This window comes from Anabrus simplex, chromosome 10 (assembly GCF_040414725.1).
Source record: "Anabrus simplex isolate iqAnaSimp1 chromosome 10, ASM4041472v1, whole genome shotgun sequence".
Taxonomy (NCBI): Eukaryota; Metazoa; Arthropoda; class Insecta; order Orthoptera; family Tettigoniidae; genus Anabrus; species Anabrus simplex.
Window position 1 is genome coordinate 1,483,991 of NC_090274.1, and position 23,350 is coordinate 1,507,340.

General features: G+C 42.2%; 1 protein-coding gene across 1 annotated transcript in view; it reads right to left on the minus strand.

Annotated features, from left to right (window-relative positions):
- Positions 1–2,216: 2,216 nt before the first annotated feature.
- The window catches only part of LOC136882229 (uncharacterized), a 275,745-nt gene continuing 254,611 nt past the window's right edge, over positions 2,217–23,350 (minus strand). Inside the window, exons 6-8 of the mRNA XM_067154786.2 lie at positions 17,389–17,424; positions 12,982–13,017; positions 2,217–2,336 (exon numbers count right to left, since the gene is read on the minus strand). Coding sequence (XP_067010887.2) covers positions 2,314–2,336; positions 12,982–13,017; positions 17,389–17,424 — 95 coding nt within the window. The 3' untranslated portion in view covers positions 2,217–2,313. The remainder of the gene's footprint in view (positions 2,337–12,981; positions 13,018–17,388; positions 17,425–23,350) is intronic.

A 23,350-nucleotide genomic window follows, 5' to 3' on the forward strand; every position in this document is an offset into this window, starting at 1 on the left:
TTTGTGTTCGTTGCAACATCACGTGACAAAGGATTTCTTGAAACCCAGTATTAAAATCCAACATAGTCGGGCTGTGCACTCGATACAGCCGTATCTAGCTCCGAATTACCGGGAACGTCAGGAATTCTTTAATGCGTGTTAAGTACGGGGTTCCCCAGGGTTCTGTTCTCAACCCAGCACTATTTATTATTGGTATGCCCTGGCCGAACATATTATCTCAATTGCTCCCTCTCAGTAAAAAAAAAGAATGTCAAGATTTTGCATACTCCTTATCTTTTTCTTTCATATACCCCCTGTGCGTGGGGGACGCAGACGAAGAATACATCCAAGGTAACCCTAATGTGTCGTAAGAAGCAACTAGAAGGCGAGACCAAGATACAATGTAATTAAAACCATGAGACTACTTGTAATTAGCACAATTTTTGAGTAACACCATGGGTCGGCGTTAATTACGATTAGTACCACCATGTGAGGAACACCATGAATGCAACTTACGTTACCTATTAGTAGAACGTTGATGTGAGGAACACCATGTGTCTGGGCGTTGCCTGTGGTTAGTACTATCGTGTGTATCGCACCGAGGTGTGACGGAGCGGGGTGGGCATTCGGCTGCGCGGACTAATATCCATGCGAGAAAAGGTACCATACGCTGTCGGTTCTCCTGTATTCAGAATGGGTCTGCGTTACCTATGAGCAGTACCATTATACAAAGAACATCCACGGGTCTACGTTCCCTATGATTAGTACCACTATGTCAGCAGCGTGGCCTGTTATTAATTCCACTATGTGAGGAACACTGCGGGAATACCGGCGCCCATGATTAGTGACAAACACCATCGATCTGCGTTGGTTGCGAGTGGTGCCCTTATGTATGACATACCATGGGTGTACATTACCTGTGATTATTACCACTACAGAAGGGACACCATGGTTCTCCTTTACCAGTGATTAGTACTATTATGGGGGGCCGGTGATCTGCGTTGTGGAGTGGATCCACTGATTGTTTTGGATTCATGGTCATTATTCGTTTTATATTTCAGTCAGTGGAGTTTTAATTATCGTTTCATTTCGTTGCACCTCGTATCATTAGGGGCCTATGACCTAGCTGTTAGGCAAGCATGATCATCATCAGAACTGATGATGTCCTTTGAAGAACTAGACATGTCATTCTTTGTTTAATACTGTGTATTTCACTGGTATGTTATAGTGTAGTGTTTTCGACGGCCTGGGAGGCACGAGTAACCTTGTTACGGTGTCAATGAGGATAGTGCACAAGCAAATGGCAATATTTTACGAATTTGCAATACTGCAGTTCTAAAATTTAACTTCTGACTTTCTCGGAATTGTCGTGGATGTCGCAACACAGTTGTTACTGTTCACTAATGGAGATGTGGCAACATGGATGCTTTGACTACCACCACTCTTTCAGAAGTTCAGACTTCGAGAGTGTAAAGAACCTTTTGAAGAATTAAGGAGTATTAGCGCTCGGAAGTTGAGGAGTGTAATGGTGGGTTTATTTTTCCTTTTTTTTTTTTGCCTTTTTCGGCGTTTTGGCTTATTGGTTATTTTAGCCTTTTTAGTTCTTAACAGCAACTACATTTGTACTGCCCATCATTTGTTCATGCTCTTGTAAGAGAACACTGAAGTAAAATGAAAAACGAAACAGGGCTATCAAATGATGTGCAAGACAAGTGAAATAGTGAAAGGAGAGTGTCTTGGAAGAGGAAGATGTCACTTGCTTCAAGTACAGTATGGACCCTTGAAGTCCGCTAATGTGGAGACAAGTGTCTGGACGTCCTGTATGCAAACGGACGATCCTTTACACCAAAGAACCTGGAGCTGATCCTGGCAAGGTAAGCCTGGTGTGGTTAAGGCTAATATAACTCCAGTTATACAAATTTTAACTTCTCTCTCCATTGAGGGTTCGCTGAATTCATTCTAGGTGGAAGTTCTGCAAGTACTTTTTGTAACAAACACGGAGTATATATTTTTAAATTGTTACCTTGCCTGAAAGAAGTGTTTCTGTCTTGCACTGTACGTAGCAGAACGTTGCACCTTTATTAAATGTGTAATTAAAACTCGATCGCGCGCACTTCTCGAAGTTTTTAGGTTTTCTGCATATTTTTACGCATCAACGTCTCAGCCCAAGTCATAATTAAGAATTAGGAGGAGGAATGATAGATGTTTAGAAAGAAATCATAAATTTTAAATTCAGATTGCTTTATTCATACATATAGTACATCGATTGTAGTGCTGGTTTGCTCTGCGTAGTAAGTCCCGTCGTCGTCCATTTCCGGCAGCAATTGTTGTATGTTATTCTTCAAACCTCTTCATACCTATTTAAATATAAGGAGAGTTCAGTTGTCTCCACATTCATGGGAATAAGCGTCTAATACAAACACTTGTTATAAATCAGAAAACATAATTGATAATTTATTGAAACATAAGAAGATCTGAAGATGTAGTTTGGGAAAGCACAGTGTGGAAGGAAGATAAGAGAAATTGAGCATAAACATGCCATAACAGTTAGTGAACAACCTTGGGAATAAAAACATGATGGAAAGAAAGCGTTAATTAATACCCTCCCCGGAGAAGGATCATGTTGTACCTTGCAACTCCGCGAGTCCACAAACTTGTGTAGGTACGTTGGATCTAACTCGCCGAGGATTTGATCTTGCGGGAGTGCTGATGTTCGCGTTTTACGCGCTGCCCCCCCCCCCCGCGGCGATTTTCAATGGGGTTAAAGTCAGGTGATTTTGAAAGCCAATCGAGATTGAATAGGCTGGAGAGTGTTCATAAAACCAGTCACATATGCGTCCAGCCGGATGAACTTTCACTACGCAGATGTTGACCGAAAGACAACAGGTGATGCTGGTTCGTGTTCGTGGTCACCTCGGTGAGCGGGCCCAATGAACCTGACCTTGGGCATATCCAGGATAAAGTGCTTCATTTGTCTTTCTGTGCACTCGACGATGTGCGTCATTAGAATGCAGGCAGAAACGTGATTCGTCAGACCACATTACGTTCCTTCATTCCGCTACGGTCCGTGTTCGATAATTTCTAACCCACTGAAGGCGTACAGGTTTATGTGCCTGTGTGAGCAATAGCCTCTTGCGAGGTAACCGACCCCAAATGTTAATAGCGTGCAATATTCTCTCGCCAACAGGTTGGGATGGGCAGCAATTCATGTCATGTCTCTCTCAGCCAGGATCGTGGCCACTTGTAGTACGCCACGCACCGTATGGCCATGTTAACGTACTGGTCCCTACTACGTTGAGCACGGGACTCGTGCACCAGTCCGGTGAGCTGTTTTTCGCCTCACGTTCCAGTGTATATATCCTAGGTTCCGTCCGACTATTTAAGTGATAAGATATAGCACTTTCATCACCCAAAGAGTTGAGCTTTCCTTTTAGACTAAGGCTGAGAAGACAAAGGACTCACTAGTTTAAATGCTTCAAAATAAGCTCAAGATACTGTAACGTATTTCTAAAAAATGAATTCATATGTATACAAGTATGTAGCAAGGGATGCATGTTGAAAGCACTGCATCTATGCAGTTTCGTATTTCACATTTGGAAACTTCCAGGCTGTTGTCGCAACTCTGGAGGATGTAGTGTAGCGGACCACGCTTGACCTTCTCAATCACTGCCAAATGCGGACAAAGCCACGTAATTCCATTGAACTGAACAATGCTTTTCATTTCAAGAATCTCACATGCATTCGCCGGGACTCGGCTTGACGCTCCTCAGTGTCATAGAGGGAACACTATAACTATTTAGTATTTACAAACTGGTATTAATTCATGGTCATCGGAATATGCGAAACGCCATGAAGTTTAGTGACAAACTCTAATAATGAAGTGTTCGAGTTGGGATAAAGAAATATATCGCAAACTCCGCGACAGTGAAGGCTATGAATTTTCGAATTATTCAGAATGTAAACAAATTAGCGATCCGACCTGCAATGGTATGAGAACACGCTCAGCTCGAGCTGAATTTATTTTGACTATTCAGCGAATAACTACAGAACTGAATAAGTAATTATAATAAAAGGGCATAGAGTCCGCCTTTTTAGGCAGCAACAGCTTAAAATGCACAACATTAGGAGTACGCCCCCTTTAAACACTCCTAGAATTTGTGTTACTCTCGCTACATTACGGAAGAGCGGCCTTGACGACGCAATGCTCCGAGTTTTGCATAAGCGTCCCCATCAGAACCCCCAGAGTTTATGTTACTCTCGCTACATTGGGCAAGAACGGGCTAGCTCAGTAACCACATTAGTTTGCAGTCTAACCTGTTACTCGATAAAACTGCCGGGTCTGATGATGAGGTGTGTTTGAACGGTGATCATGTGGTCTGGATAAGGGGATGGTATTACCAACCGCGTTCGGGGAACTTTGTGGCTATAAGCGCTATTTTCAACCTTATTCTACTGACAGGCACAGGGTTGAATTATAAAATGGGCTTTGAATGATTACATTGGCCGGGATAATCCCTGTATGGACATCTTTACTGATGGCGCCAATTTTGAATGTACTCGTCCGTATGGCTGACAAATGCTCGGCGACATCTTTGCGTGATCAGTTCGTGCCACTAACTAATACATCCTGATGGTTGTCATATTCATACCTTGATACTTCCTCACAAACCAGCTGAAAAAGTCCTGGGTGTTTCAAGATGTGTCCTATCTCTTCTTCTGGTCAAATTTTGCCAAATTGTTCTCCTTTCGCCAGCCTCATGTCGGTAGATTTACTGGCGCGTAAAAGTACTCCTACGGGACAAAATTCCGGCACCTCGGCGTCTCCGAAAACCGTAAAAGTAGTTAGTGGGACGTAAAGCCAGTAAAATTATTATTATATTTTGGACCACTTATTTTTCATCATGTAATTCTTCTTCAAAGACTCTGAACGATTTAGTAGTTTCTCTAGATCTTTTGCAGTCAAACAAAATCATCGGCAAATCTTAGGGTAACTCCGCTTGGATTATGATTCCCTTTACCGCGTGTCGTATATAAACACTGAAAAGGCGATAGGACAAAGTGCAGCGTTGCCTTACTCCTTTGTGTATTGCTGCTTCTCTTACAAAACCCTAGATTATTATCACTGCAGATTGCAGATAGTTCTTCTTTCTCGCTTTCTGTTCCCTATCACCTTCACAATTTCATATAGCTTGGTCGACCTTATACATGAGTTACCAAGTCGTTTGTTCGTGTTCTCAGGACTTCAGATTGTGCAGGGCTTGTGACTGTTACTTACCATGCCGAGGGTGACCGTAGGCGTGGCGTCTTAAGGCCCCTGAAAAGTTACAGCAGCATGTTAGCATATTATACTTAGACGGAGACTATCGACTGCAATTGGACCTGCATTAAGAGGGTACCTTGCTATTTTATTATACAGGGTCTTTGTCCACCCCAAATATCTTCTGATTCGTTAAAGATATAGACATAGTCTTTTTAAATTATGTTAAGGGGCTCATACAGTATTATCCTATTCCGCTCGATCATTTACCTAATTACCGAGAAACATATAGGGACTTTGGTTTTTAAATGGGACTATACTAATTTCACCTAATAAAGCAATTAAGAATCAAGTGAGAAATTCAGTGATATGCTTACTTTGCAAATCAGATGAGTACTTTTAGACATATTGAAGTTTTCAAATCATCTCGCATACATAAATGATATGAGCAAAGGAATGGAATTATGGATACAGCCTTTTTCTTAGGATGATGTTATATTCTATAGAGTAATATGTACTCTACGTTACGGGATAGTGAAGGAGCTCGAAAATGTGGTGAGATGTGTGGTGGTAAACAGCGTGAGAAGTCCTCTCAGCTTTAATTACTACGTTGATCGGGTGAACGTAGGTGTTAAAGGTTACAGCTCTCTTCACATAGTTATGAGGGTATTTAGAGTTTGTAGTAAAGGAGAGTGAAGACCCCAATGAAAGCATGGTTCCCTCATCAGCTAGGTCGATAGCTGCGGCCGGTATCCATTATTCGGGGCAAGAATCGTTTCGAACGCCACTGTCAGTAGCCCTGAAGATAATTTTCGGTGGTTCCCCATTTTCACAGCAGGTGAGCCTCTTCCTTCCCACTCCTAGCCCTCTCATCGTCGCCATAAGACCTGTGTGCTTCCTAACGGAATTTACAAACAAAATGGATTCCCTCACCAGGATTGCGAGAACTGGAAAAGATCCGGAAAGAAACAGCATGAATTTTTCTGGACGATTTTCGACAAAAGAGTGGCGATACGTAAATGTTAGAAGTTTGAGTGGTGTTTTTAGAAGTAGGAAAGACCATGATATGAAGAAAAAGTTGGAATTGGAAGAAAACATTGGAGCACATATAGACAAGTTGGGGAATGGAATAACTTACCAGGGGGGGGGGGGAGGGTGATCGATATTTTAGAAATTATCTCCAATCATTTAAGCAAAGATTATGTAAACAATGTGACATATCACGCACAATGAGAGGACACAATTTTTCACTGTAAAATGTAAATTGATTGCCGTCGTCAAACTGCTTAATGCTTGAATTTCGAAATTTTGATTTTGATATATTCAGATTTTCAATTCAGAAACAATGGAATTAGTTTTAGCTTTGAGTATGCTAAAAATTAAAACACATTTCATGTGACATTTCTTGCTGAAACGCCGGCAGCGCCTGACGTACACTAGCTCCATGTGAACCATTGATTAAACCAGCTCCGGTGGCGAACAACACGTTCGTTTAACACATTTATTATAGCTTAAGTAATAGTGGCCCTAGTGATTTCTAGCATATTCGCGAACAACGGTATCATTGCACCATAAAGAAACAGAGTATGATATCATCCGAAAAACGAACAACACTATGTTACGTTTTGTCACGTGCCTCGGGTTGGTGCTGTTGCCGTGTACAGTGACTGTAATGTGCCAAAGAGTGAATTCCTTTTGGTCCTGAAGAGGACCGCTTTTATCCGATGTCACCTTGAGTTCAGCACCACGTAAAACACGTCACGTGATCATGTGCACACACTACCTGTTTCAAGTGACCCCGCAGGGAGAAGTCGGGTGATCTGGAGGGCCAGTGAGCGGATCCACTTATTTGAATATGTAGCGTGAAGATGATCCGTGAGGTGGGGCCCCATCCTGGTTAAACGCTTGCGCAGTGGCGCGTTCTCCACCAGCTGTGAGAAGGTAGCGTGCTCCCGTTACATGTCCGATGAGATCCCACACCAGGCATTTACTCCCCACTGCACTTGAAATGCACCCTGGAGTTTCTCCGCGCTCCCATAATGCAGATTGTGCCTGTTCACGATGCCTCTGTTGTGCAATCATGATTCGTCTGAAAACAGGACTCAGTCTTCGTTATTGGTCTCACGTCCGTGGAGCTACCGGTGAAACTGCAGTATAGGCATGGCTGATGCGGTCTGTTGTGCAAGTGTCCGTGTACTAATATTCTGGACAGCCTCTTCATTTGGACCAAACGTCATAAGAGCTTCTCTAAAGAAAGGCACCCTTGCAAGCGCAATCTTCGTTCGAAGTTTCGGCAGTCGGCAGTCTTCTGTCAGGAAAACGGTCGCGACAGGACTGCGTTCTGCCTTGTTTCCGCATAAACGTATCAACGTACTCGTCACTGGAATACATCGTGAGTGCTGTGATGTGACCTGGTAAGTGTGTCCGTTCAAATTTAAAAAAATTAAAAACCTTTACAAAGGTGGAATCGAACAACTACATGGCCGGTATTCAGACACCTTGTACCCCCCGGCTTTGAACAGACCCAGCCACAAAGACAAAGTACAAAACGCTCGCTAAAGTATGGCCGTTCCACCTCGAAAGTTAATATCCGTGTCAAAGTATTCAGTGAAGCGTGGCGTAACCTGTGCAATAAGTCGTGGTTCTTAGTATTTGACGCGGAATTGAGCACAACAGTTTGCGAGGTCCCTGGATCAGAGTGATGACACACAGGTAGCAAGTTATTTGATGTTATATTGGCTGCCTATCTCCACCGGGTGTATGTATGTTCAGCCCGAAGACTGGTTGGATGCTCAAAGTTCCTCACTGAGCCAGAAGTTACTATTGTACATCACTCTGCCAATCCCTCTGAAATTTGGTACCAACCGACATTATGAGCAACATTTTCACACCATTGATAGCATGGAGTGGCTGCATAAGAAATGCTCATATTGTCAACGCCAAGCATAAGACTGAGACAGCCCGTAGTGCACTGTAAACACTAGGTCTCAAGCAGGAACTTCGCTTATATTTGTGTTCCAAGATTTTCTTAAGACTTGCACTTTGCAGCTTTCAGATTGATATACAGTAGTGAATGTTGTATCTCTCTCCAACATTAGCTGTCATAGGCATCACTGAAGAGGCGTACTAGGAAAGGCCTAAAATTCAATTCTAAAAAATCAATGGCTGATTAGCTGCTACCCCCGGAGGCCCGGGTTCGATTCCCGCCTCTGCCACGACATTTGAAAAATGGTACGAACACTGGAACGGGGTCCATTCAGCCTCGGGAGGTCAAGTGAGTGCAGGTGGGTTCGATTTCCACCTCATCCATCCTCGATGTGTTTTTCCACTTCTCCTCCACGCAAATGCCGGGATGGTACCCTAAGGCTATGGCCGCACGTGACAGTAAATACAGTTGCAGCGAGCAGCGAAAACTATACCACGGCAATTGCTGCCGCAGGATGCCACACGGCGGCAGTTGGTGCAGAGCAAGGATCCTCATCCCCTCTTGTGGGTGGGGGACGCAGACGAAAAATACACCCACGGTATCCCTTGCCTGTCGTAAGAGGCGACCAAGAGATGATCAAATTAGAACCATGAGAGTACTTGTGATTTAGTACCACCATGGGTCGCTTTTCCTTGCGCGTAGTGCCACTAAGTTAGGTACCAAATAGGGTTGTGATCAGTAGCACTATATGAGCGACCCCAAGGTTCTGCCTTGCCTATGCTTAGTACCCACTCTGTGAGGAACACCATAGGTTTGTGTTACATGTGCGAATTTCATTACCTGTGCATAGTACCATAATGTGTGGAATACCGCGAGTCTACGCCACTTTTGATTAGTACCGCACCATCTATTTTCCTAGCGATAAGTACCATTATGAGACGCTGATAACCTGGATTTTGGACCCGTTTCGAGTACAAGCATCATCGAGTCAGTATTGTGCTTTAGACGCAGTCTCTTGGTCCGTAATACTATTATTTAACGCTAGTTTCTGGGAATATGGGGCATTGCGGGTCGGATCCAACTTCATATCTATCCATTCATTCTTCGTCCTCACGTTTTCGAATCTGGTCAATGGAGGATTCTGGATATTTAAATTGTCATAACATTTCGCACCATTAGAGGCCGATGACCAAGATGTTAGGCCCCTTTAAACAACAGGATCCTCATCTGAATCTTGCAATTGTACGACTGAGGCGGCGTTGGTAGATTCATGCTACTATCAGTGAAAGGTCAGTGAACTCTATAGTCAGTTGTCGTCGTCGCTGCTGTTAACTTTCCTCTTCAGGAAGTGAGGGGGGGGGGGGGTACTTCTCCACATACTCCATACGTACTAGTGTTATATACGTAATGAACGAAAGTGAAATACGCAGTAAATGTCCAACAGCAGTGGGCTCTGGCCTATCCCTTGAACTGCATTTGCTGGCAAGTGTGGCCCATCACATTGCAACAAAATGCGACCACGTGGTCCTCAGCTCAGTCATGGCATTACTTCCACTTACTTGTGCCAGGTTCCTCACTTTCATCTATCCTATCCGACCTCCCTTGGTCAACTCCTGTTCTTTTCCGACCTCGACGGCATTAGGTATGGAGGCCTAGGGAGACTTTCAATTTCATGCCCTTCAAGGCCCTTGGCTTCCTTTAGCTAATGCCTTCATTTTTCGAAGTGTCGGACCCCTTCCATTTTTTCTATCTGATTAGTGTTATATAGAGGATGGTTGCGTAGTTGTAGTTCCTCTTAAAACAATAATCACCAGCACCACCACCATGAAACCCCTTGCGTGTTGTCTGTAGGGCGGTCGATTGGGGTACACATATTCGAATGTCCCGTGGCAGATAATCTTGAGTTAGTGCGACGCTGCAGCTGCTGTTAACTGGTGAAACGTACGTGCGATAGTCATTTGAGGGCAGGGTTACCCCTGAGACAAGGGCACGGCTGGTGACTGGCCTTTGCCTCTCTTATTCAATACAGCACTTATCACGTTTCTTGCAGGAATAGCTATATTTAGGGCTGACACACACGCTCATCATCACTCCCCGTTTTGACGTGCTCAAGTTGGTAACAATGTCGCCGAACGACCTTCACTTCATTTCACAGAGAACTTCTTTCCGAATGACGTCTACAATGTTCTTCTGACTTTTTGCTGGCACGTTCTGTACTTTGTGCTGTTATATAAGAGAACCTCAGTACTTACATGCGTCTGATAAGGTTCTTAAAAATTTAATGTTTAGGTTAATGAGATAGTGTGATCATAAATCCGTTTACCAAGCTCTGCGAGTTGAATTCTTATAAGAAGTGCTTCGAATAGAATTTGTTTTTAGCAGAATTGGTGGTGGTGGTGGTGATGATTGCTGTTTTAAGACGAAGTACAGCTAGGCAGCCATCCTTTATATAACACTAATCAGAGGAAAAAGATTGGAAGGGATCCGGCACTTCGAAAAATGAAGGTATCGGGCAAAGGAAAACAAGGGCCACGAAGGGCGTGAAAATTAAAAACTCCCTAGACCGTCGGGGTCATAAAAGAACAAGAGTTGACCAAGGGAGATCGGATAGGACAGAGGAGCCCGGCACAAGGAAGTGGAAGCAATGTCAGGACTCAGCTGAGGGCCGCCAACCCACGCTCCCAAGTTAAGAGCACCCACAGAGGATGCCTCTATGGTGCATAGGCTCAGGTTTGTGTGTGGCAGTCTGTTGCCGAGTTCTCTATTCAGACAACTGTGCAAACGGTAGCATTACTCTGAAGTTCTTTGACGTTGGATCCAGTCAAAATGAAGGTGACGTACCACCCCACTATCAGCAGAAAAGTGAAAACACTGATGGAGCATCGTACCAAGGACCATCTGGGCCGCTATTTCTAGACTAATAATTCGCTGAAAGAACAGAAAACATGCATATCGTATTGACAGCTTATCTGGGACCTTTGCCAATCCCCAAGAAGAGCCTCATTCGCAACCGCCTCTCCACGCTCGTTTTCTTCTTGCAAGCTTAGAATACCAGGAGGATACAGAAATTGACTAACAGACAGTATTGCATCTTCTTCTTCTTATTATTTTAATTTAGTTTCTTAGTTTCGTTTGATGTGAGCCCCTGTATTTTTCAACTTTGTGTATGGTAATTGCTCTCTGATTGTGTTTACGAGAAATCTAAAGCATGAAAAATAATGTAGTCTTATCCTGCCTTTGTTTCTTGTTTATAGTACTGTCAATATTTGTGTTCTTTTGGGGGAGTAAGCATTTCCATAAGAATAAATAAAATTAATTACGTCGTATCCATATTTTCTTGGAATAAGCTACCAACTAATTCGTTGGCGACGCAAGTAAAAACAATCCCACAAACATGATTTTATTAATATGCATATTTTATACTATGTTAAATTGAAGAGTACTGTCTGTAAATAAGATATAAATTCTGCAAAATATTGGACCGTGACGGGAGAATGAAAGATTGCAGTTGCACCAAAATTTCTCAAAACTGCTAATTTTGTGTTACGTCACTATTGTTCGCAGCTGACGAAATAGGAGAATTCATTGCATTTTTGTAACGAGTTCGCAGAGTAATCCATCCTGCAGTACGCTGTTGTAGAAAGGGTTGCATAAATTGCAAAGGCATGCATTTATTATCTTTTGAAATCCTTATGTGTTATGCAAATCTCATTACACGCCTATTGTACAGGTTGCAGATCCAGGGAGGTCGTTCAAGATGATAGCTCGTCAATAAGACCAGCAAGTTTATGCGTTAATAGGTCAAATGTATATGCGTTTCTATTAATTATGTAGGGAGAGCTGCATTATTATCTTGGGCATTTACTCGGCTTGGGAGTATAACGTTTGTGTTCCTGGTGATGGGTTCGCAGGTGGATGATGAGACCACAAGACCATTATCTAGAAGTTGTAGTTTGGTAAAGGAGGGACCCATATTGCCGACGAGAAGTAAATACACCCCCATAGTCTTCTGCACGTATTCTGAATCAAGCATCCATAATCAGGTAGAGTTTATAACGGTTCGGACCAGTAGATCATTCTTTACACATATTTTCCTATTTTCAAATGGGGTCGATGTTCCTGACACTAGTCACCATTTCTACCGATTGTGTGCATCCAAATTCGTTATCCGCTTTTCTTTCACGTCCTTTCACATCCATTGCCGTTTCGAAATTCTCCTGCGACCTTCATCTCCAGCAGTATTCTTCCTCCTCACCTCACCACTGCAATCTCCTTGCTGCCACCACCGCTTCATTCCTTAGTTTGTTCAGTTTGGTGACCCCGCACATCTATCCGAGACTTCCCCTTCCGGGCTCATCTATCTTGTTCTCCTGCGCATTTCTGCTGGCAATGTGTCAGTATCGTATATCATTGTCGGTCGTAGTATGGTCTTTTTATATTCTCCCCCTCCACCGTTGGCTTTGTTCGGCCATCACAGAGCACACACTTCATTTTTCTCCAATTCATCCACCCTGCCTCCATCGTTTGACACAAAAGATAACATATATTTCTTTTTCCGCTCTCTTTTCGAAATAATAGGTTTATTTCGTCTGGTATGATTAAGGCCATTAGGTCGTCTCCTGCATATAATCAGAGAATACAATATGTACATTGTAGAAGTGAAAGAAATGAGAGATCTTACAGTTAGTAGATAATACACTATTTTGGTATAAATGATGATTGTGATGACGATGATGATGTACACAATTATTACATGACTATAGTATTTACAAAATGTTAACTTAGCTAATTATTAAGTAACGGTTGATGTTATACTTACTGGCCAAGGCTGTACGATATCGTCTGGATGCTGCAACTGAAAAGAAAAAAAAGAAAACAATGGTAGTAATGTATGCAGAGAGACATGAGTACTGTGCATATAACTCGCCCAGTGATGTCACTGTCTGCGATAAGCTGCCGTACAGAGTGACAGCAGTAGGTGATCGGTTTACTGCGTGTGATGGCTTTTTTCAATCTTATTTTACATTCATAGTATTTTACAGGCTCAGGGGAACGGTTTGACTGCAACTGAGGTCTCATTTACCGACACGAGGCATGCGGCAAGTACTCGCCCTGTGAAATGTGTCACTTCGACTCTTTGGCGTAATGGTCAGCATCGAGGCTTTCAGTACAGAGGGTCCTGAGTTCCTCTGACTTGGGGGACAGAGTGCATTTGTTTGTCCCAGCACTCTTATACACACTACTGTCCACCACAGAGGGTTGGCGTCAGTAAGAGCATCTGGCCAAATCGACATATGTGACCCAGTTCGCACTACTTGACCGAGTACGAAGACTATAGGCTAAATGACGCCGGACTATATAGGCAAACCACCAAACGTTTCTGTGAAGGAGTACTGTATACTGGAACCGAGATGAAATATCCTTGGCGTGGGAACGTACCACCACCAGACCCGCAATATAGTCATAGTCTCTTTCAATTCCTAATTTGATTGAGAAATTAATGTACGATAATTTCAATTATTATACACTAGTCATTAATTGAGCCCGCCTGGTGGCCACCGTGGTTAGCCGGTTCGAGTCCCGTTGGTCGAAAAGATTTTCACCATCAGAATATTGGTAGCAGAGGTGGTGGTATACAATTTCTAATCACTAGATTGCGTGCCAAAAGCCTGGATTAAATTCCAAACCTCTCTGCAGTGCTCATATGGAGTGACAGCATACGACACTGTTGATGCTGATTCGTCCGTCGGATGGGGACGTTAAGCCTTGAGCAGACCCCTTGGTGCTATTCAATAGGAGTGGGCTAAGTGTCGGCACTGGGTGTCACCCTCTGTCATATACCACGTCATTCATTTCATCTCATTAACTCCTCTGATGAGGTTGACGTCAGGGTCGTTTTCTTTGATTAAATAAGCAAGCGCTGAACTGCTGATTCTTCAGTTGTACAACTAGCCTACGTATCTTACATTCTAATTGATTCATATCCATAATTGAATTAGGTTGAATTCTCCTTTAATTTGCTTCTTATAAGTTAAACTGATCAGTTATAATCTACATCTAGCAATTATCATCATTCTAAACCTATATTTCTTATTCATTTTCGGTCTACTCCTCTAATTGAAAACTGGAGTTTAGCATCACATTTAACCAATATTATGTCGTGTAATATCATCAGAACAACGTCCTACCTAAGGTATCGCCCACTTAGATTGACTAACCTGAACCTATTCTAATCTCAATTGCTTTTATATGAAATTTCTGTCTGAATTTTATTATCTGACATCTTTATTATCAGAAATTTTATTATCTGGAATCTTATTATGACCTCCGTTGATTTCTTGGGTTTCGGAATGCTCAATATGTTTTTTGTATACAGCCAACATTTGCTGTTATCAAGTTATCATTGTCCATGAAATGTTTCTACATCTATCATTCATGTGTTAAATTCATATATCACATCAGCAAAGTTCATTATGCCTAACCTATCTTACAGTAAACATAAATTAGCATTAGAACTCATGTGTGTTGTGCTGCCTTCCTTGGTGATACTATAAGCTGACCTCTATATACAGTATATTCTATTGTGCCATTTTACTGAATTACTTCATAACCTCGATCTTAACTTGATTTGGGAAGGAGTAGTTCTGAATGTGTCGATTAGTCCTATTACAATCCATTATATCAATATACATGTCAAGTATGGAGGCTCTCAGCTGATTAGGGTACTTTACTATGAGTTTTTATTTAAGATGAAAATAGGGTGTGATCATACTCTCTTCTCCCTTGCCACATAATAACTATCGAAAATGATCTTACTCTCGTGTGCCATTTAATATCGTAATTACTTCTTCTTTCCTCGCAATTACCGACGAATGCGCCTTTGTACCTTTTGCATTTCCATAGTTATTCAATTCAAGTCTATCACTTTGTAATCAATGATTTTCTCATCTCATATCAACTTAATAACCTCATTCTTCATAACATTTAACTTCCCTCGACGTTATTGCTTCTACACTTGCCCACACAGGATCTATCTCTTCTTTGTGTTATACAGCCATCGTCCTTTCTATCAATACTTTTATCTCCTAGAATCCATGTAAATTTCATACAGCATGTATAAACTATTTGAATTACAACAACAGTATGGCTATACGCAACACACACTCTTATGGCATTAACAAAACTGTGACTAAGATTGGAATTCGTTTATAACGAAGTCGCTTTCTACATATTGACTAATGCAAGTTTACGTGAAATAGGTTAGTTCTGTAGATCATGTTTGGCACTGAGGTTATATGTCACTTGCAATTGAGCTATAGTAATTATTCCCTACCAAATGATACATAGAATTTTCGCCTCTCTGAGATGTTCTCTTCTCTTCAGCTGCCACATGCGATCGTCGCGGCGGGTAGCTGGTCCTCCGAACGTCATCTCTGGTCACGGTCACTCATCTTGAGCCAAATTATGCAATCTTGGGCAATCCACTCCCACGTCTTAGAAAGACCCCGTGGTGACAAGCTCGTTCATGAAATCATAAGTTACAATTCGAATGACATAATGCATGTTGATGCCGTTCATTTAGCTTCTAGTATACTTATTTCTCCAACTATTTGATTATTCTGATTATTGATTCTAAATTCTCTTGGCTAATGTGAATATTAAGTAGTTGGTTAAGATTTTCCCCTGAAATATTAGATTTTCTTCCCGTACTTCTCGCTGTTTGGTTAGAATTCCTCGTCAGTCTTCTCTTAAATGTGTTTCCTTCATTTATCGCGGTATGTTTTCCTCTCAGGTTACTTGCGTGTCTCTCTCGGTAAAAAGTGATCCAGAAGTCGTTTGTTTACCAATCCAGATCCCGTTTTGAGGTCTTTTACATGCTCCTCGCGCCTTCTACTATGATGTCAGTCTGGGTTTCGATGTCGCCGCCGGCCATTGTATCTGTTCCGACTTTAGTGGTAGCGTAATGTACTCATTTTATATTTATGTACTTTCAGTCTTTTTATAAAATTTCAAACAAATTATCTTCATAATAGAGTAGACGAACAGCATTTCGTGTAATATTGATGCCTAAAATGATGAAGGTTTGACTGCAACAAAAGAAAGTTCACTGTCATTGGATAATAATAACTTGACGCCATCTGGCGCCCAATTTCGGCGTTAGTTTTACTCTAGGCCTACTAGATGGCGTCTGTGGCTGAATTTTAATGAAGAAACACGAAATGTGTCACCAGAGATCCTACGATATGAAGTGTGGAATGGACTTTATTTCGCCCTTTAAGAATCCGACTAGCTCTGCGCTCGAGTCAACACGTCATCATCTTATAACAGAGCATGCGTGTGATGTCACATATTGAGCACAATTTCATGAAAACTACGTTTAAGATTTTTATTTTATTCTTTGCAACAGGGAGCCACTTTTACCTGTCAACTGAGACACTCGGCCGAGTTAAAAGCCTCTTAAATTGTTCTTTCAATCAATCAATCAATCAATCAATCAATCAATCAATCAATCAATCAATCAATCAATCAATCAATCAATCAATCAATCAATCAATCAATCAATCAATCAATCTATCTATCTATCTATCTATCTATCTATCTATCTATCTATCTATCTCTCTATCTATCTATCTGTCTATCTATCTGTTTATCTTTGCTCCAATTTATCCTCTTGAATTCGAACTTCATCTTCATATTATGATCCCTGATACTTTTAAAGATACCACTCAAACTTATTCATCTACTAATGTCATTCCACGCCATCTCTCCACTGACATCTCGGGACATACCTCTTAGTCGAGCAGCTCTTCTCCTTTCTCCCAAGTCTTCCCAGCCCAAACTTTTGCAACATTTTCTTATCGCTACTCTATGGTCGGAAATTACCCAGAACAAATCGAGCTGCTTTTCTTTGTTTTTTTTCCAGTTCTCGAATCAAGTAATCCTGGTGAGGGCCCCATACACTGGAACCTTACTCTAGTTGGGGTCTTACCAGAGACTTATATGCTCTCTCCTTTACATCCTTACTACAACCCCCGAATACCCTCATAACCATGTGCAGAAATCTGTACCCTTTGTTTACAATCATATTTATGTTACTACCCCGTTCAAGAACTTTACACCTCCATGTATGTGACAGGAAAGAAGGTTTAAGGTGGAGTCTCCCCTGATACGCAGGGGCAGCTGAGTCTAGTGCAGTATGGAAGAGGAAAATAAATAACATACTTACTGTCGTCTGCAATTGATCCAGTTCCACAGGAACATTCTGAAAAATACATTTATCATCAAGATCGCAGATTGTCTTATCTGAACACATAACAAGAAGTATGGTGCCGAGCCGACTAACACAATTCAAATGATGATGGATTACGGAAAGGAAACTGGAGGGTGGTGGCCTGTCTACATGTCATGTGAGGAACACTATGTATCTACGTTACGAACGAGCAGTGGTGTATTCCACCGCTCGGTTCCTGAGTACCACCACTTTATGAGAAACACCATGGGTTTGTATTTACCTGTGAGTGATGCTGGTGGTGATTATTGTGCAACTAGGCAATCATCCCCTATATAACACTAATCAGAGGGAAAATATGGAAGGGATCCGATATTTTGGAAAATGAAGTTATCGGCCAAAGGATGTCAAGGGCCGCGAAGGGCGTGAAAATGAAGGACTTCCTAGGCCTCGAATGTTCTAATACCGCCGGGGTAGGTAAAGAACAAGAGTTGACCAAGGGAGGTCGGATAGGACAGATGAAAGTGAGGAGCCTGGCACAAATAAGCGGGAGCAATGCCAGGACTCAGCTAAGGGCCCCGTGGTCAACAATCCGCGCTGCGAAGTTCAGAAACCCCTGGAGCCCCTTTTAGTCCCCTCTTACGACAGGCAAGGGATACGTTGGGTATTATTCTACCCGCCGCACCTACAGGGGGAGGAGGAAAGGGTTTTTAAAGACTTGATTGTGTTAGTATCTACCGACTTTAAATGCTATTTTTAAAAACTGTGAGTTTGTCTTAATGCTCATCAAAACGTTATTTGTAAAAGCTTTGATGTATAGTAACTACTGTTCATCGTTAGCGAATTAATTGAGAGAAGTAACACGACGTTGTATGCTAGAAAGCTGCGTCGCCCAATACAAACTATGTGGAATGTGTCAGTCGGCTCGTCTTTCAGTGAACATTTCAGTATGGAACATGTGTCCAGTGTGCAAAGTGTGTGACAACAGATACACGATAGAACGTTCCATTATACAAGTGATCAATTAGAGTTCGCCTTTCATCCATCGCCAAAGACAAATATGAAATGGACTAAGGTCTGCAGAACGCGTTGGCCAATGAATGTGAATGCCACGGCCAAACTCCCAATTAGTTCAATAATAATAATAATAATAATAATAATAATAATAATAATAATAATAATAATAATAATAATAAGAACCATTTTACGGTTTGTTGAGACACCGAAATGACGGAATTTTGTCTCGCAGGATCTACCGACACTAGGCTGACTGAGCCGGGATCATACCCACTTGAGCTTGATTTCAGAAGGCTGCACTCTGCCTCCCTGAACTACTCATCCAGTCCCATGCATTGAATATTTTTCCAAAGGACGTAGATTTGTGCATAAATGAATGTATCAATACGTTTCTTTTGTATGTGTTTAGTATGTCGTTCTTACGCTTACACGCAAACAGCTGACAGGCACACATTGCAAATTGGACACATGTTTATTTTTACTGGAAATAGTCCATACTTGTGCGTCTCTACCATTCCTCCTAAGGCATCCTGCTGGAAAAGTATGAACAATTACAGAAAAATGCAAATACCATTCTTTTTACACAAATTTACGACGTAGTCATTTGTGAGATGTGTGTCATGACCAGAATCCGGATTCCTAGGCAGTAGTAAGAAAGAATGCGAGTATAATGTATACCCTACCCTGTATTACGTTTATGCTACGAGATTTGCATAAGCATTAGGGGTATGGCCTATGGAACCCCTAGAATTTATGTTACTCTTTCTACATTCTGGAAGAACGGGTTACATTCTACCCTGGTACTGCCTGAAAATCGGATGTCTAGTCATAACCCTTAGATTTTCTAAATGCCCATGGCTTTGTAATACACAAAGCTTAAGAATCAAATTACGCGTATTGCGTTAATCGTTAAGTTTTAAGGGTAACACACCATTTAGGAACACTTGATGACATTTTCTATTCAGTCTTTCCTCTAACGGATTAGGATCCACCGGTGGATTGTATAGACCTAGCCTATGAGCACAAGGAGGGCCATGACTCAGAATATGTCCTAGATGCCCGCACCCACTCCATAGCAACTGTTATCAGTACTCTCAGGACCATTTACTAGGCCACTCACCGTTGCCCATGGTTCACGGACTCAAGATATCTTATTCATAAGTTAGAAGTAACAGACATGAAAGGAGCGAGAATGATTGTTGGTACAAATTGGTGGGAACAGTGGCAAGAAGGTACTCGTAATGTAGAGATAAGGGATAAGTTAGGAATCAACTCGATGGATGATGCTGTACGCATAATCCGGCTTCGGTGGTGGGGTCATGTGAGGGGAATGGAGAAGGACAGATCACCAAGGAGAATAATGGACTCTGTTACGGAGGGTAAGAGGTAAGACGACGATGGTTAGAGTCGATTTTGAAGATAAGAGGCACAGAACTAGAGGCGACTTGCAGAGCATAATGTTGATATTGTAACACTATCTCCGCGCGGTTAGTACGCAACCCGCCTGTTCTGTAGCGCCTAGAGCAACTACTGCAGTTTTGCTGTTGCTCCTTCATAGGAGGGCAGCCAACCGAGCATTCGGTAGACGGTGAGGGGCTGCCCTGTTACCATCTCCGTTGGCCTGAGAGAAGGCGTCCCGCCCTACCCCTTGCGTAGTATACAAACAGAGGAGCATTGCACATTCCTGCACCCTGACCGCTCAGCAACTTCTCCCCAAGCAGGCGGGCAGTAAACGAACCTCGAACTATAGTCGTGCCACATGGGCGGCTAGAGCTACGGTCTGAGTCCACGACTGTAAAACACGTAACAATTTGTGTCATTCAAATTTTAAATTTTATTACCTAGTATGTTAAATTCATGAATTTGTAATTAATTTTAGTCACATTTATATTCAAAGAAGTAAGAAAATGTAAGTAGGTTTTTTACACCCAGGGTTTGGTAATCCTGTTTCTTTTCTTACGCAACCGTTAAGCTGGAAATCTAGGAGTCACAAGGTACAAACGGAAGTTATTGAAAGTTACGTGAAGAGGGTGTGATTGGACGATTTAAGCGGAGACAGTTTATATTGTTTCGCAAAATCTAGTCGTTTCTCCAAAGAATAGATCGAGAAAAAAATTAAATATAAAGAGGTGTGGACAAGGAAGACAGTATTTTTTCGAGTGCGCTAGTTATGGGCACGGTTTTCTATATCTTCTCTGTATCTCTACATTCGTGATTCAATCTGTCCATTTCAACTTCAGCATTCTTCCGTAACACCACATTTCAAAAGCTTCTATTCTCTTTCTTTCTTCTTTTTACAGGTTGCTTTACGTCGCACCGACACAGATAGGTCTTACGGTGACGATGGGACAGGAAAGGGCTAGGAGTGGGAAGGAAGCGTCCGTGGTCTTAATTAAGGTACAGCCCCAGCATTTGCCTGGTGTGAAAGCGGAAAACCATCCTTAGGGCTGCCGACAGTGGGGTTCTCCCGAATACTGCAGCTATCGAGCTCGGTCTCGTTCTTTCTTATCTTCCATGTTTCACTTTCATACAAAGTCTTCAGAAACATCTTTCTAATTCTGATGATGATGCTTGTTGTTTAAAGGGACCTAACATCTAAGGTCATCAGCGCCTTCCTTGCTTGTGTTAATTCTGCTACCCAAGTAAGACTTCATTTCCTTATCTGATATTTCCTGACTTTGTACGACTGCACTCCATTACTTTTGTCTTCTCCAGGCCATACCATCCAGCAATTTCTCCAGATCTTCTGCGATATCGTCAGAAAATCTCCTTGGATTGTGATTGCCTTTCCAATTACCTATTTGATTTTCCTGAACACTACACTGAAGAGTAGAGGGACAAACTACACTTTTGCTCACACTTTGTCTGGATTGCTGCTTCTTTTTCATAACCCTCAATTATAATTATACGATGATTAATAGGAAAATATAAATATTCCTCTTCATTATAGTAAACCAACCAACCTGGGCCCAATGTTTGGGAAGCCAGGCTCTGCCTGTCACAAGTCAGGACAAAGGACGAGTGATAGGGGAGTAACACCTCTTTAAAAAAACCTTGTTCCAGCTGACCCGGCTGGCAGTTCCATGTAAAGGTCCCTTGCTAGCGTTACGGTGAAGACCTCAACGGCAGTGAAGGCGGAGAAAAGGGACTTCGGAACTGTGGAACTGACGGAAGAGGCAACCCTCCTATTCGGGGATAATAGAACAGGAACTTCAAAGGATAAGGGAAGAAACCCCGACAGAAAATCAGTAGCCCTGGCTACTTCGAAGGCAGACCCTTCATTAGGCTTTGGGTGCTGAAGGCCAATAACCTACACACCTGAGATTAACCTATTACAGAAACATCAATGAATAGAAGCCGGATGGATAAAATGGATTTGACCTTTAGCATGGAATCAGACACGAGAATTGGAATGTGGAGTGTACAGACAATGTGGCAGGCAGGAAGATTGGCTGAAGTATCTAGGGAGATGAAGCGATACATACTAGGCTTGAGTGAGACAAGATGGACTGGGTTCGGTGAGATAAAGACCCAGGAAGGGGACACGCTGCTGTACTCAGGTGGCGTGTTGGATTACTGATCACTCAAAAGACAAGGAAGAGGGGATTGTAGTAGCTCGATTTGCATCAAGAGTGAGGCCAATCACAGTGGTGTAGTGTTATGCGCCAACAGAGTCAGGGGAAGAAGAAAAGAGCAATTTTATGGTCAGCTACATCGAACCCTGTTAAAGGCAAAGAAAAGGAATATTATGGTCGTGATGGGACACCTGAATGCGAAAGTTGGCAATGATAACCAAGGAGTAGAAAATATGATGGGAAAACATGGTATAGGTAACAGAAATGAGAATGGTGAAAGACTTATTGAATTTTGTAGTAACCACAGGCTGGTGATACGAGGCACTATCTTCCCTCATAACAATTGCCATAAAGTGACGTGGGTTTCCCCTGACCATAGAACGGAGAATCAGATCGACCATTTCACTATCAGCAAGACATGGCGAACCTCCCTGTTGGATGTGAGGAACAAGAAGTGGGGGGGGGGGGGCAGATGTGGGAAGTGACCCTTCGCTCCGACTGAAGATTGCAAGTACTAGGCACATACATCAGAAGAGGAGGATAAAGTATAACTGGGATGAACTGAAGGATAAGGAGTAACCGATTCCAACAGCTAAAAGAGGAACAAGGACACGATGCATAGAGAGTACCTACATTAATACCTGTGAAACGGGAGAGAGGAAGAGAGGAATGAGACATGGGAAGCCGTGAATCAAAGGAAGGAATGTAAGAAAAGACTCAATACCACAAGAACACAAGAAGAGAAGGTACAAACTAGAACTGACTTTAATGAACTTAACAAAACAGTGAAGAGGAGATTTTTACGTAACGAACGAGCATTTATCAATAATCTTGTAGCACAAGCTGAGACGGCAGCACAAAACAATGTTAGACCCTCTTCCACATTACCAAGAGACTAACAGGGAAGTTTTCTAGATCTGACAAGTCGGTGAAAGCCAAAGATGGGAGATTATTGTCCACAGAAAAATAACAGCTAGAAAGATGGAGAGAACATTTTCTGGAGATCTTGAATCGTGAAACAATCGAGGAAGAAGAGGCAGAGGTGATGACCGTAGAAGAGCAGGAAGCTGTTGCTATCAGTACAGAACCGCCATCAAGAACAGAGATCCAAAGGGTCATTAAACAACTAAAGAATGGCGAAGCGGCTGGTATGGACAATATCGCACCGGAGGCCTTGAAAGTGGATGTGGCTACTTCAGTCGAGATTCTGTTCCCACTTTTAAAGAAGATTTGAGAAGAAAGGACTGTTGATTAAGGTTCCGAAGAAAGGAGATTTATTAGAATGTGATAAATGGAGAGAGATTACCCTCCTTTCGATACCAAGTAAGGTACTCTCACGAGTAATTTTAGAAAGGATAAAAAAGCGA